Source organism: Pteropus medius, unplaced genomic scaffold, assembly GCF_902729225.1.
Source record: "Pteropus medius unplaced genomic scaffold, Ma_sr-lr_union100, whole genome shotgun sequence".
Classification (NCBI taxonomy): domain Eukaryota; kingdom Metazoa; phylum Chordata; class Mammalia; order Chiroptera; family Pteropodidae; genus Pteropus; species Pteropus medius.
In genome coordinates, this window is record NW_024340696.1 from 28,914,591 (window position 1) to 28,928,532 (window position 13,942).

A 13,942-nucleotide genomic window follows, 5' to 3' on the forward strand; every position below is an offset into this window, starting at 1 on the left:
TTTTCTATTGAAAAAATAGGCATTTAAGTTTTTAAAAAAGTAATAAGGTAATTTTTGCTTTCCCTCTGGAACATCCTGGCTTCAAGGTTAATTATATCTGAATAAAAATGAACACAGACCTATTAAGAAGTAGATTCTTAGAACTCTGAAAAAAATAAGAGCTAATTTTTCCTAGACTGCTTTTGCTATTTTTTTTTATAACATCGGTAGGGAGATAACGACTTAAATTTTTACCTCATTAAAATTAAGAAAAAAAGGTAGGGTAAGATATAACCAATGTAGGCTTTAAAACAGATGAAGATAATATGTATAGCAAAATAAAATAACACTGCCATATTTCATATTTTATTCAATTTTAATATGGTTTCCATTAACTTTTAAAACAAAATGATTTCCAGTTTAAAAAACAATGCACTGACCACATAATTCCTTTTTAATTTTATACAATTATACAAATATTCTAAATACACATTTTGTGTCAAGATGATGGCAAATAAGATTAACTGTACAGTACATAAGGAAAGAAAATAAGCATATTTAGAAGTAATAGAAATGTCTATACAAAACGAGCAAAAATGGAATAAAATTTTTTATTTTTAAAGTATTGCAACAGGCCCACAGGTTTGTAACAAAAATGTCTTTGCACAGTTCCTCACAATGCCCCATTAATAGCTAAAGCAAGACAGCGGTTTTAGAAAATAATGTTTCAAAATGCTACACATGGTACTACTGTTTGCACAGTTTGATCAGAATAATAACTCTACTCTGAGTCAAGCAAAACCTAGAGTAATATACCAAATAACTTGAAAATCATTTGTATAAAATTCATTGCACATTTTACTCAGTTGTTTGAAAAGTAAAAAAGTGTATTTACAAAATATTTCGCAGTCAAAATTGTAAAGTGAATGGATATCTCTAAGTAACACGTCTTGATACAGACAATTCGAGGAAAACACACGAATGGTTTCTTTAAAAGAGGTTTTCAGTGCTCCTTCCACAGGGAAGTAAATATGATCTACTCAAATGGATTTACAAGATGTTACACATACTGGAGCAAATTCAACACCAGCATTATAAAACAATGTTAAAATGGTGAAAGGATGAGGAATTTGTACATTGTAAGAAGTGAGCTATTCAGAGATCAACAAGTACAATTTTTAATTTAGTTAGCATAAAAGTCTTCATAGTCTTCAGATAATAGACAGACAATGAACATACTTGACTTGATGAAAGTTGAAAAAGCACCATGCACAACAGTTTAGTGGTAAACACTAAAAAAAATAGCACCTAGAATTCTGTGATATTGAGAATTTAAAACTGGTCTAGTAATTGCCGGAGATATGGTGCCTTGGATAATTCTCTATTTACTCGGAAGAGTTTGAAAAGTACTGGGCAGTTCAGAGAAACACATGGGATATGTCGATCAAAGCAACCTGTACAGTTCTTGCATATCTGAAAGTAGAAGAATACATAAAACAGAAAAATTCCTATGTGTAGGTGTAAATAACAAACTTTTATAATCTCTCCTTTCTGACCCAGCACAGATTACTGGCAGACATATGACATATAATACATTACAGAAGTTTCATTAATTTTTACCTCTTTGAGGCCTACGCTACCCTATGTTGAGACATTTCTAAAGGATATTATTTTACAAAACACAGAGAACAAAATTCCATAAAGATTAATTTCATTCCCAAGATCAATGTTCATCTACAGTAGAATCCTATCATATTAAGATCCATGTAATAAGCTACCCAATTACTATTCAACAAAAACTGTCTCTTAAATGAGCTATTAACATTTTTCCCAAGTTACTCAGATTTATCCTTTTATATGACAATCATAAAAAATTTATGCATTTTCTTAGAAGAGAAAATGTCAGTCCAAAAAAAAAAAAAATCAAATGATGTGAATTTGAAAGCAGTAGTTTAGACCAGTGGTTCTCAACCCTGGCTATACATGAGCTTAAAAGTATACTAATGTCAAAAAAAAGAAAAAAAAAAAAAAGTATACTAATGCCTGAGCCTCATCCCAGACCAGTGACTCAGAATCTGGGCACAAGAGCCTAAGAATTTGTACTTCTCAGGGCTCCCAGGTGATTCTGATATATAAGATCTGATCTGAAGGAAACTAATAAACCATAAGGCAATTTTTAAAGAAGAGAAGCATCACTTCTTATACAATGATTGGCTTTTATACAATATGTAGTCTCAAGTCACACGTAGTTAAAAAAGATTATAAACCATGAGAAACATCAAAAAATTATAAAGGATAACAGTGAGGATCCCAAGGGTCAAGAAAATACAGGATGATTTTTTTTTTTTTTTTACTGAATGGTGTATCCAAGTGATTTAAAAAGAAATACCAAATAGCAGCTACTGCTCTAGACTGTCTTTTAAGAGAGAAATCAAATCTGCTTTAGTTAAAAAAAAAAAGGCGTCTGTTTTAGAGATGTCTCACAGGGCCATACATTTTTGTTGTTTGCCCCAATATCTTCCAGTCAACTGAAGGGTGTGTTTTTCTGAGCACACTCGTTATTGTATCTAATATTATGTTGTTATTGCCACAAGCAAACCACAGAGTGCCCTGAAGACTAAGCTGTTCTACAGTGAAGGCTTTTACCAATTAGACTTCTGCCAAGAAACACAAATATATTCTCCAATATAAAATTTCTGTATTACAGCTCTATGTACTACAGGTGCCAGGACAAACTGATAAATATTTATGTACTCTCTCTGCTTGTCTGACAGATCAGCCAGGATGGAATTACTTAGCTCAGTAAATTTAACTCAATGTTTAGTTTCAAGATCCTTTACTGGTGATTTAAACCGTGAGCATTATAGCTCAATTCGGCTTACATTTAAAACTTTAAACACCACAGCTTGGACACTTACTTTTTAGCTCATAAGGAAGCAGACAGTAAAAAAAATCTGCTTTAATCTTTATTGATTCTTTTTGCTATGTTTTGGCTTACTTTCTTATTTTTTTACAAGTTTTCATTCAGATGCTTAATTCATTTATTTTCATTCTTTCATGTTTGCTATTAAAAGTGTTTGAGGTGATGAATTTTTCTGAGATCTGCTATAGCTGTCTATAATTTTATATGTAATGTTTGTTTAATAGGAAGTATACAAGGATTTTTTTTAGTTTATAATTACTAGCTTTACAGCACTATATTAATACAATGTTTATAATATTTCTACTTTTTGAAATTTATTAAGGTTTTCTTTACAGACTAAGATATAGTCAATTTTTCAACATTCCATAAACACTTAAAAAGAAGGTGTATTCTCTAATACTGGGTTATAGAGTTTGATATATAAGATCTACCTTATAATGTTGTTTAGGTCTTCCATAACTTATTATTTCTGATCACTTGATTGGTCTTGGGTTGAGAGGTATAAATATATCAAAATCTCCTACTACTGTTTCTGACCATTTTTCATTACATTTCCTGTAATATCTGCTTTATAAAAATTCCTACAGATTATTTAGTGTACAGAAGACACACATTTTAGATCTTTAAAGAAAAACCCTGAAGTTAAAAATCTCTTGAAAGATGATGAACCATTCTTATTTATAAACAGCATTACTTCTTTTAAACTGCATTTTTATAAGAAACGAGACCTAATATTGAAGGAGGGTGCTAGTTAAATTGATGGCGCAGTGTAAGTCACTGAGGGAGGAAGACAGAGAGATCCAGGGAAGAGACCACTCTCAGCCTCTGACTTCGGTAGAGGTCCAGCTCACATCTATGCCTTGTGCTACAAGCCAGCAAGGGAATTTTCTATAAGGGTTGATTTCTGCCATTGGAACAGCAACCTATAAAACAGGAGCTGGAACATGCAGTGACTTCAGTGGTTGTACTGATTAGAACTACAAAACTAGTATAAAGTGGCTGAAAATTGGTTGGTAATCACTCCAATGCTGCTTTAACTGTACAGTCAAGCAGAAAGTTTTTCATTCATTCAGTACATATTTACAGACCACCAGCACAGGCTGGACTCTATGCTAGGCAAAGCTGACACAGCAGTGAGAAAAGGGCAGGGCTTCTGCCCTCACTGGGCTCACTGGCTGTCTAATGGGGCAGAAATACACACATATAATCACAGTAAAGGAGGAGAGATTATGGAGGAGCCCACTGCAGGGAAGGCTTCACCTGGTCTGGGGTTTAACATGATTCCTCTCATATAATGAATAACGGGGACAGAGGAAGGCATTCCAGGCAGAGAGAATAGGGTGTTTAAAGGCCAGGATATGAGAGAGAGATTAAGGTGCATTCCTGGACCTAAAAGAAGTTCAGTACTGTATGGGTGGAGCACAGGGGTGACAGGGAGAAGGGAAGAAATGGTGAGGTACCAGGTAGGGGCCAGAATGGAGAAAAACTTATAAAGTATGTTAAGGGGTTTGAATTTTATCAGAGGGAGGAGAGGAGATGGACTAAGATAGTAACAGAAGGGTAGGAGCAAAGTGAGGATGTTTAATAACTATTTAGGAGATGAAAGGGGAGAGGCAAAAGTCAACTTATTTCAACAAGCTAGGCTTCTGTGGTTGCATCAAAATAATCGTACCTTTTAGATTCTATCATCCTTAACGTTTAATGCATTCTGGACAACTGGCTTGAGATTTCTCTAAAATGTGAGAATTTTCTGCCAGTACAAACTGTAGCCGCTAGAATGATGCAGATGAAACAGTCTATACCAATCCTTAATCATTCTATAATAATCTGAATTCTTAAAAGCCTCATCTCCTAAGAGATGACTTCTCTCCCTGATCTCCCACGTGGCAGCTAAGTTTTCTTCTAAGGGGCTGTGGATTGATACTCTGTCTTGGTTCAAAAGCTCCTTTAGTTTGAAGACAAGTGGCAGAGCCTGGCCTCAATATCTGGTGGTTGAGTTACATCAGGCCTGTGAGCAGATGAGTGGCTAGGAACAGTATGTATGAGATCTTACGACATTAGAGCAAGATGGGACCTAGGAAAGAGCAACGCATCAACCACTGCATTTTAATAAAACCAAGGTCAAAGAGCATGGCTAATACTATGAAGTCCAGACGGGAATCTTGATGTCCTTACTGCCAGCATGATTCATTCTCCATTAGATCACACTGCCTGTCAATTATTTGGTTGGCTCTAAATCATCTTAATAACTTTATATATTACTCTTCTACAACAAGAAAAACTCTACCCCAAAATTGTTCTCTATAGCCTGAAAGATGAAAATGTCATTTGAGGGTCTAGAACAGCCTCTGGCATGTAGTAAGACTTAGTCATGATAACTATTACTTTTCTACCTGGACTCTTAGAATTGTAAACCTTCCAAGTTTACTAGCAATTCTCTAGGACATCCACATTTTTATGAGGATGGTAACTATAGAGCAACCTGTGCTTTTTTTTTTTTTTAAATACTATTATAAAAGAAATTGGGTGGAAGGATATTGTAGTTCTAGGTTTTAATAAACACAATATACTATTCCATAAAAACAGTCAATTACAAAACAAAGTAAGCCATTTTAATAGTTTAGTTCAATTATGATACTTTCAAGATTTTAAGAACTTTATTAGAATCCTTACTACACTTTTTATACCAGTTTCTTATCTCATACCTATTTCTCCCTGAAGAATCAGATAGCTTGAGATGCTGGGTCTATTGAACAAGACCGTACCTTTATAAGTTGCTCTTGTTTACGTTCCAACTCTCGAATTTCTTGGTTGAGGATGACTGCAACATGCTGAGGTTGGCTTCGACATTTACTACAGATGCCGTGCTGAGTCAGGTCATCACACACAGGACAGTGTAAAGTAGTGAAATATTGTGAAATAGTGCCTTTCCGCCCTTCAGGTTCATTTCGAGAGGAGCTGGTGGCTTTCTGCATCTATAAAAATATCAATTCTGAGCCAGCTTCATAACAGAGCTGCTATACTCATGCTAATTACAGGTTTACTAAGGCATTATTCATTCAACAAATATTGAGTAGTTAAAATGTGTCAGGCACTAGAGAATGGAGCTATAGAAATGAACAGCCCTTCCTTCCACAGAGCTTATATCTTAATATTATCAGATATATTGGTTTTCTGAAAAAATCGTCTCCTGCCATTAAGTTTTTTGGTTGATACACACAGATGTATGACATCATACAGGGCAAGAAATGGAAGAAATCCAGGTTGAGAGTGGATACTGTTTATGGCTGCACAACTTGAGTCATGGAAGAAACGAGGCAAATGGAAGGTTAAAAATAACTCGTTAGGCAGTAGGGTACAAAATTCAAGCAAAAGTAAACCTGGAACATTTCAAATGTAATTGGATACCTGTCACCTAAGCATTCTTCACTTGAAGTTAATATTGGTTTCAGAGATCTGTCTTCTGGTACTCTTTTTATATTGAAATAACATTATCATATTATTATTATACTCTTGGTGTATTCACCTGGTGTCTTATAAATCATTTTGCAAAAAAGTTATTAGGTTAGCTTCTTACAAATGCCAGCGGTTTAACCTTCCTGCTGGTGATGAAATGAAAAATGGCACAGAGCCAGGATATAGCATTATAGATGTTGGCACGACTTCAACCTCAGCTTAGTAGCTTATTCTTTTCTTTGATGCCATAGTGCTTACTGAGAAAGTAAAAATAATTTAAGTATCAAAAACTTTTGTCAGTTTGCTTGAATACCATCAGTCTCAGTTCGAGATCACAGCAAATGACTGAGCTAATCTATTCTAAACAGTAGATAAAAACTACTACTATCCTAGTAGTAGTTTATTATTTTAGAATCACAGATCACTCCTTCAGGCTGCTAATGAGTAAACTGAGATGGCTAAGAGGCCACACTAAATGTTTTACTTTAATATAATGCTATTTTAACATTATTTCTTTAGTCTGGTTTCTTTAGAACTATGTCTAGATACTATATCCTATACATTTCTTTTATTTCCTTTTTATTTATTTATTTTTTGTTGTGGTGACATTGGTTAACAAAATCCAGAAAGCTTCAGGTATACAGTTTAACAGTAAGGCATATATATATATTGCATTGTGTCTTATGCATTTCTTAAGCACCCATTTTGAAGGAATTCTTGCTATTTTCTATTAGTGTTATTTTGTAGTTGTGGGATTTATTTTAATATTCTATAATTTGGCTGATCTGACTTCTGAAGCTGGGAAGGTGTTTGTAGAAAACTTAAATTTCTTTTACGAAACCAGAAGAGAGTAACACCGTTGCCAGTTTAAGATAATAGAGAATATGCTTTGCCTCTTATAGCACATAAAGAAAATGTTTAGTTCTACTGGAAGTTGTAAGTAAATTCTCTTTACAATCACTGCACAAGTACTATTTAGTAGGCTTACCCTTGGTAATTCATGATACCAGTTGAAGACATCAATGCCAATAAGTGAGAAGATTCTTGCCAGGGGTGGGAGGATTTGTTTGGTGATGTAGTAAGTGGCATTCAGTCTCAGCGTCGGGTCCTGCAGGACTTCTACTGGGCGTCTTACCAGCTGGATAAGTGGTATTCCAGGGGGCCCATAAATGATGACGTATGGCACTCGCTCCCCAACTCGAGGCTCAGAGCGCCGGTCATAAGTAAGCATTTTCCTATTTAAATCCAAATAAAATACACACTCAAAGACTGTCATGAGAGGCATCCTTCCAGAAAACTAAATGAGAAATAATAATGAAACCATGGGAAGACTACAAGGGGTATGTACCTTCAAGTTAGAGTTGCAACTTTTTTGAGAACTATATACACTTCACTTAGTTGACACCAAGTGGATACACTAGTAAGTGTTTAAAACTTACTCTGTATATCAAAACGGTATGAGCTGGCAGATATCAGCTAGTTAAAAATGTTTTCTATCCCCCAAGAGTGAGAACTAAAAATCACAAATCTAACAATGAAATTTAAGAAAATTCACCTGATTAGATTATCTGACTTCAGAATGATACCATCTAAGTGCTCTGGATCAATATTAAGAACTATTTAGTGATTCCGATGTGAGAAAAACAAAATGATTTAAGCTCTCTATCAGATTACAATTTCACTGAAGTTAGTGACCCAGAGTAAGCCCAGGAGAAGAGTTCCTTCTTCCTTGTCAGAGCTCACAGAGAGGGGAGCACCCTTTCCCTTCGGTGAGGCCTCGTGTGGGTGGGTGAAGAAACAACTGTGTGTCTATGCCTATGGACTGAGTGTTTTTTCAGCTACTTCAAACTGTTCAGAATCCCAGGACCACAACTGCTAGGTATTGAGAGTTGTGCTACTGTGCACATCATTACCTTGTAAGTTCAAGGGCTGGCACACAAGCTCCAGGTTTATAAGAGAAACTTCCTCTGTATTCCTTGGCGAAGATAAAATCTTGTATGCTGGCCTTTCCTTCCAGAAGCTTCATACATTGTAGCTGAACATACTGTTTAATTAAACTTATATCTCTTGTTTCAAATAGCAGCTTTAGAGAACGCTCAAGTATCTTAAAAAAAAAAAAAAAAAAAAGGATATGCTCATAAAGATAAAACAACCCCTAGCATTATCATCATTGCTGCTTTAGTTTCAATTATGTAACTACTGGGTAACTTGCTGATCTACTTAAAAAAAACTGCTATTTAAAATGATTGGAAAATAAAAATGAGTAGAAACTGGGAAATATTTGAGACTTTAAATAGCTTGCTATTTCTAAAAACAGAATATCACGTAGTTTGAGGAAAATATTGGAATGACATTCATATGATACACTTGCTATGTAATGAGCAACATGAAACATTTAAGTTTTCTTAAAGAGGCAAAAGCACTCTAGGCACAAGAAGCCAGACATGATTTCATGAACTGTTTTTTATTTACCCTGTTATAGAAAGAGCCTGATTCAGATGGACAGAGAGAAGTTTAAATATCAACAAGCAGTGAAATAAAAATCAGTCTTCTTATAGTGTCAATATATACTAAGAATTTTTCTGTGCTAGAAATATTTCTGCTAGGAGGTGACCAATATACAGTGGATTTATGGAATGGACTGAATTTAAATTAGTTGCAAGTAAAAGTTCTGTATCTTATTCTGGGTTCTAGAACCCATACATATTTACTCAAGAAGTTTGCTAATTTAGCCTAGGTACAACTCTGCCCTTAGAGAAGGAATGTACTGGATATCTCTTCCAGAAACTAGTATTAAATAATATCTTTAATTCAAATAACATTACATATATGACATTAACTATTGTGTCAATGTCAATATACTATCTATTATGCTTTTAAAGCTCTATAAAACTCAGTATGTAGAGTGTTCTTCCATTTATACCATTTATTTTTGGGTTGCTGTACGAGTCTGGGCCTGAGTGAAGACAAATTAAATATAAAACACTACAATTAAGATGACTATGGTTGAGAAATTTAGGTAATTTAAGTACCATTGTTCAGAAATCTAACTTGTATTTGATAACCCAAGTAAACAAAATTTCAGTTAATCTAAAATGAATTATATTGCTTATGAAATATCTCTGTTGCTAGTTTCTCTTCTTGATATCCTGTTCCCTAGCTTTTGGGTGTTGTCAGACAGTAACATATTATCATCTTCAAGTGATAGGCAGGAAATTCTTATCAAGTTCAAGTGTTGTTTTTAGCAATTGTGATAAAAGGTAAGATGTGGGACGATGTTAGAAACTAAGGATTAAAATCAAATAAGTTGTTTCATTAGAAATGAAATTCTCAAAAATCATTTAGTTCTTATTATAGTTATATATAGTCATACAGGCTATAGTTCCTCACCCAGATGTGTGCTTAAGGATTTTTATCACATTCTTTAGCCACTTTTTTTTTTTTAAATTTCACCTCCCATAGTTAGATTTCTTTCTGTCATCACATATTTGACTCTTTTTACCGCATCTACCTCCCTCCACCCCCTCCCCGCTACCCTCTGGTAACACTAGCCGCTTATTTCTTGAAGATGAAAACAAGATAGATAAAACTTACCTTAGAAACAGCAGGGCAGGAATCTCTTCTGACTGTTTCAATTCCTTTTGCATCAAATACTGGGTCCTTTTGATCCAGTGTTTCATACATGTAACCCACATACCTCTTTTTTGTTTGTAAAACACAGGGCAAATATACCTGCAACGAAATTAACAAAATGCCTCTCAATAACCATTTTTTCTTACCATGAATATATCTTATTTTTAGGTCTTTTTCTCTTTAACCAAATGTCAAGTATAGAAAAATTCTAAATATGGCTTAAGGTCCCCCAAATTCATGATATGACACTTAAAGGTGAAAGTACACAAAACGAGTTGTCTTTACTTCTTTATCACTCACTCTTTTGCTTGTACTATCAATTTTGGTCCTACCTCAGCTGACACTTCTCTCTCAAAAGTCATCCATCATATCTTTTTAAACAATTACAAAATTAAAAATTAGTAAGAGAATATACAATGAAAAATCCAGGTCCCCTGACCTCTCCTTTCCCCTTTGAAGGCATCCTCTGTTATTGATTTCCTGTGTATCCTTCCAGAGATATTCTATCCAAATACATGTACTTATACACATAATGGTAGCTTACTATATACATCATTCTGTACTTTGCTTATTTCGTTTTATAATTTATCTTGGAAAGAGTTGTCTATTATGTGAGGGTATCACAATTTATGTAACCAGTTACTTACTATGGGTCATTTAGGATGTTTACAATCTTCTGGAATTGAACAACCTTGCATGGATTAATCCATAGGAAAATTCATTGAAGTGGGATTTGTAGATCAATGCATGTGTGCCCTCAACCTTTTTTTTTTTTCACCAGATCGATCTTTTCCTCTGCCCCTAATAATCACACTAAATGTAAATGATCTAAACATCCCAATTAAAAGGCAAAAGAGATTGAATTTGATCAAAAAGCGAGGCTCAACTATAAGCTATCTACTAGAAACCCACTTTAAATATAAGGACATAGGAAAAGATACACACACTAACACTAATCAGAACAAAGCTGGAGTGGCTATATTAACATCAGAAAAGAAGATTTCAAGACAAGAAATATTATCAAAGATATAAGTACGAATTCATAAAGAAGACACATAATCCTAAATGTGTATATACCTAATAAGAAAACCTCAAAATATATGAAATAGAAACTGACAGAACTAAAAGGAAGAAAAAGGCAAACCCATGATTATACTTGGATTTTAGCACCTCTCTTAGAAATTGACAAGAAATCAGTAAAAATAGAAAAGACTTCAACAATTGACATTTTAGAGCATTCCACCCAATAACCAGAATATATATGGCTTTTCAAGGTCACATGGGAACATTCACTAAGACCATATGCTGGACCAACTAACAAATTTCAATAAACTTAAAAGCACTGAAATTATACAGAATATGTTCTTTGACCCCAATGAAATTAGGAGTAATAACAAAAAGATTTCTGGAATATCCTTAAATGTTTGGAACGTAAACAACACACTTTTAAATAATCTACAGGTCATTATCATTGAAGCAAATGAATAATAATGAAAACACAAGATATCAAAATTTGAAGCTAAAGGAGTAGAGGGAGAGTTATATTTTTAAATCCTTATATTAAAAATATATTTGAAATCAATGATTCAAGCTTCTAAATTAACAAGTCAGGAAAAGAAAAGCAAACTAAACCCAAATTAAGTATAAGGAAGGAGAGACAACCATCCGAATGGGAAAATGTATTTGCAAGCAACACCTCCAATAAGGGCCTAATATCCAAAATATACAAAAAACTCATACAACTCAATAACCACAAAAAAACAAATAATCCAATCAAAAAATGGGGAGAGGACCTGAACAGACACTTTTCCCTAGAGGACATACAAATGGCCAACAAATATATGAAAAGATGCTCAACACCGCTAGCTATTAGGGAAATGCAAATCAAAACCACAATTAGATACCATCTCACACCTGTTAGAATGACTATAATCAACAGGACAAGTAATAACAAATGTTGGAGAGGATGTGGAGAAAGAGGAACCCTCATACACTGCTCGTGGGACTGCAAATTGGTACGGCCACTATGGAAAGTGGTATGGAGTTTCCCCAAAAAGCTAAGAATTGATCTACCATATGATCCAGCAGTCCCTCTACTGGGTATTTACCCCCAAAGACTTGAAAACTCCTACTTGAAAAGATATTTGCACACCAATGTTCATAGCAGCATTATTCACAGTGGCCAGGACATGGAAGCAACCAAAGTGTCCTATGACAGATGATTGGCTAAAGAAGCTGTGGTACATATATACGATGGAATATTATTCAGCCATAAGAAGAGATGAAATACTGTCATTTGCAACAACATGGATAGACCTTGAAATAATCATATAAGCGAAATAAGCCAGACAGAAAAGGTTGAAAATCACATGATATCACATACGTGAGATATAAACCTAAAAGCAACAAATGAACAAGACAAACAAACAGAGACTCATGGACATGGGCAATGGACTAGTGGTTCCCGGGAGGGAGGGGGGAGGAAGGGAGGGGAGAGAAATAAAAAAATAAAATGTTAAAAAAAAATTCTGTATATATGGTATGAAAGAAAAATAAACTGGTATTAAAAAAAAGTATAAGGAAGGAAATAATAGCGGAAATTAATGAAATGGTTCTTCAAAACATTCAATAAATGGGTAAACCTCTAGCTAGAATGATCGAGTAAAAAAATTATTAATATCAAAGTAGAAGGATGTTACTAAAAACTTACAGATATCAAAATCACAATAAAGCATAAATAATTCATGCCAATACATTTGACAACTTAGGAGAAATGGCCAAATTCCTTGACAACCACTAGTTATCAAAACTAACATAAGAAAATCTGAATAATTCAATATATAAAGATGTTTAATTTGTAATTACTGTACCTCTCCCAATAAAATTTCAGGACTAGATGGCTTTGCTGGTAAATTCTACAAATCATTTAAGAAAGGAATAATTGTACTGATCTTATACTTTTTCTTTCAGAAAATAAGAGAGGGAACACTTCCAACTCATTTTATGAGGCCAGCCTTTTTTCCCCAAAGGAGAATGTGGGGAGTGGGGAGGAACTACAGACCAATATTCATCATGAATATAAACATCACAATTCTTAACAAATGTTTTCTTTGAGAAGTTTTGCAGTTTTTGTTTTTCTGTTTTAGGTCTGTGAGCTATTTCAGGTAAATTTTCTTGTCTGGTGTTATTTTCTAAACACATCATGTTCTTCACTTTGCCGGATGGGTTGAGTGTCCACAGCACCATATACATACTTTTAGAATAGCACTCGTTATCACTGTTTTCTCATTTTTCTCCCCCACACCATTAGAATGCTCACTCTTCAGGACAGATATCATATCCAAATTCTCTTTGAATCTCTTCTAGAGTAATTCTTGCTTCAGAATAGATACACAATAATCATTTGGGAGTCATCTGATTCTTTTCTCTCTTTTATCCTTTTCATACCAGCTTTCCTAAATCAACCATTTTTAACTCCTGCCCATCCTTCTCAGTATCTCTTGATTGTCCTTTCTTTATTTTCATTAGTTCATCTCACTGGTTTCAGCTATACAGGTTGCAAGAGGCATCTGTCTTGAGATTCACCTCTTCCCAATCCATCTCTTTATCACAATGAAGCCAATCTTCCCAGACAGCTCTGCTTAAGTCATACTCTTAACTTTCCTGAATAAGGTTTAAACACTTCGGCTTGGAATTTGAAACACTCTACAATCTGGTCTTAACTTTATTTTTCCAGACATCTCTCCTGATACTCCGTAGTCCCACATCATGCTTTTCCAACTCCATATTCTTCTCTATGCCATTTTCTTCTATGCAGAATGATTGCCGATGGCTGTCTATTGAAATTGTAACCATTTTCCAAGACAGAGTGCAATATTACCTCCTACATAGAGTCTCCTCATCCTGCCAAGAGAACAAAATAGCTCCTTTTCTTTGTGCTCTTACAATGCT

General features: G+C 34.4%; 1 protein-coding gene across 1 annotated transcript in view; it reads right to left on the reverse strand.

Moving 5' to 3' along the window:
* Positions 1-1,311: 1,311 nt before the first annotated feature.
* REV3L (REV3 like, DNA directed polymerase zeta catalytic subunit) overlaps positions 1,312-13,942 on the reverse strand; it is a 136,691-nt gene continuing 124,060 nt past the window's right edge. The window contains 5 exon segments of the mRNA XM_039870451.1: positions 1,312-1,452; positions 5,668-5,877; positions 7,347-7,593; positions 8,272-8,462; positions 9,953-10,090. Coding sequence (XP_039726385.1) covers positions 1,312-1,452; positions 5,668-5,877; positions 7,347-7,593; positions 8,272-8,462; positions 9,953-10,090 — 927 coding nt within the window.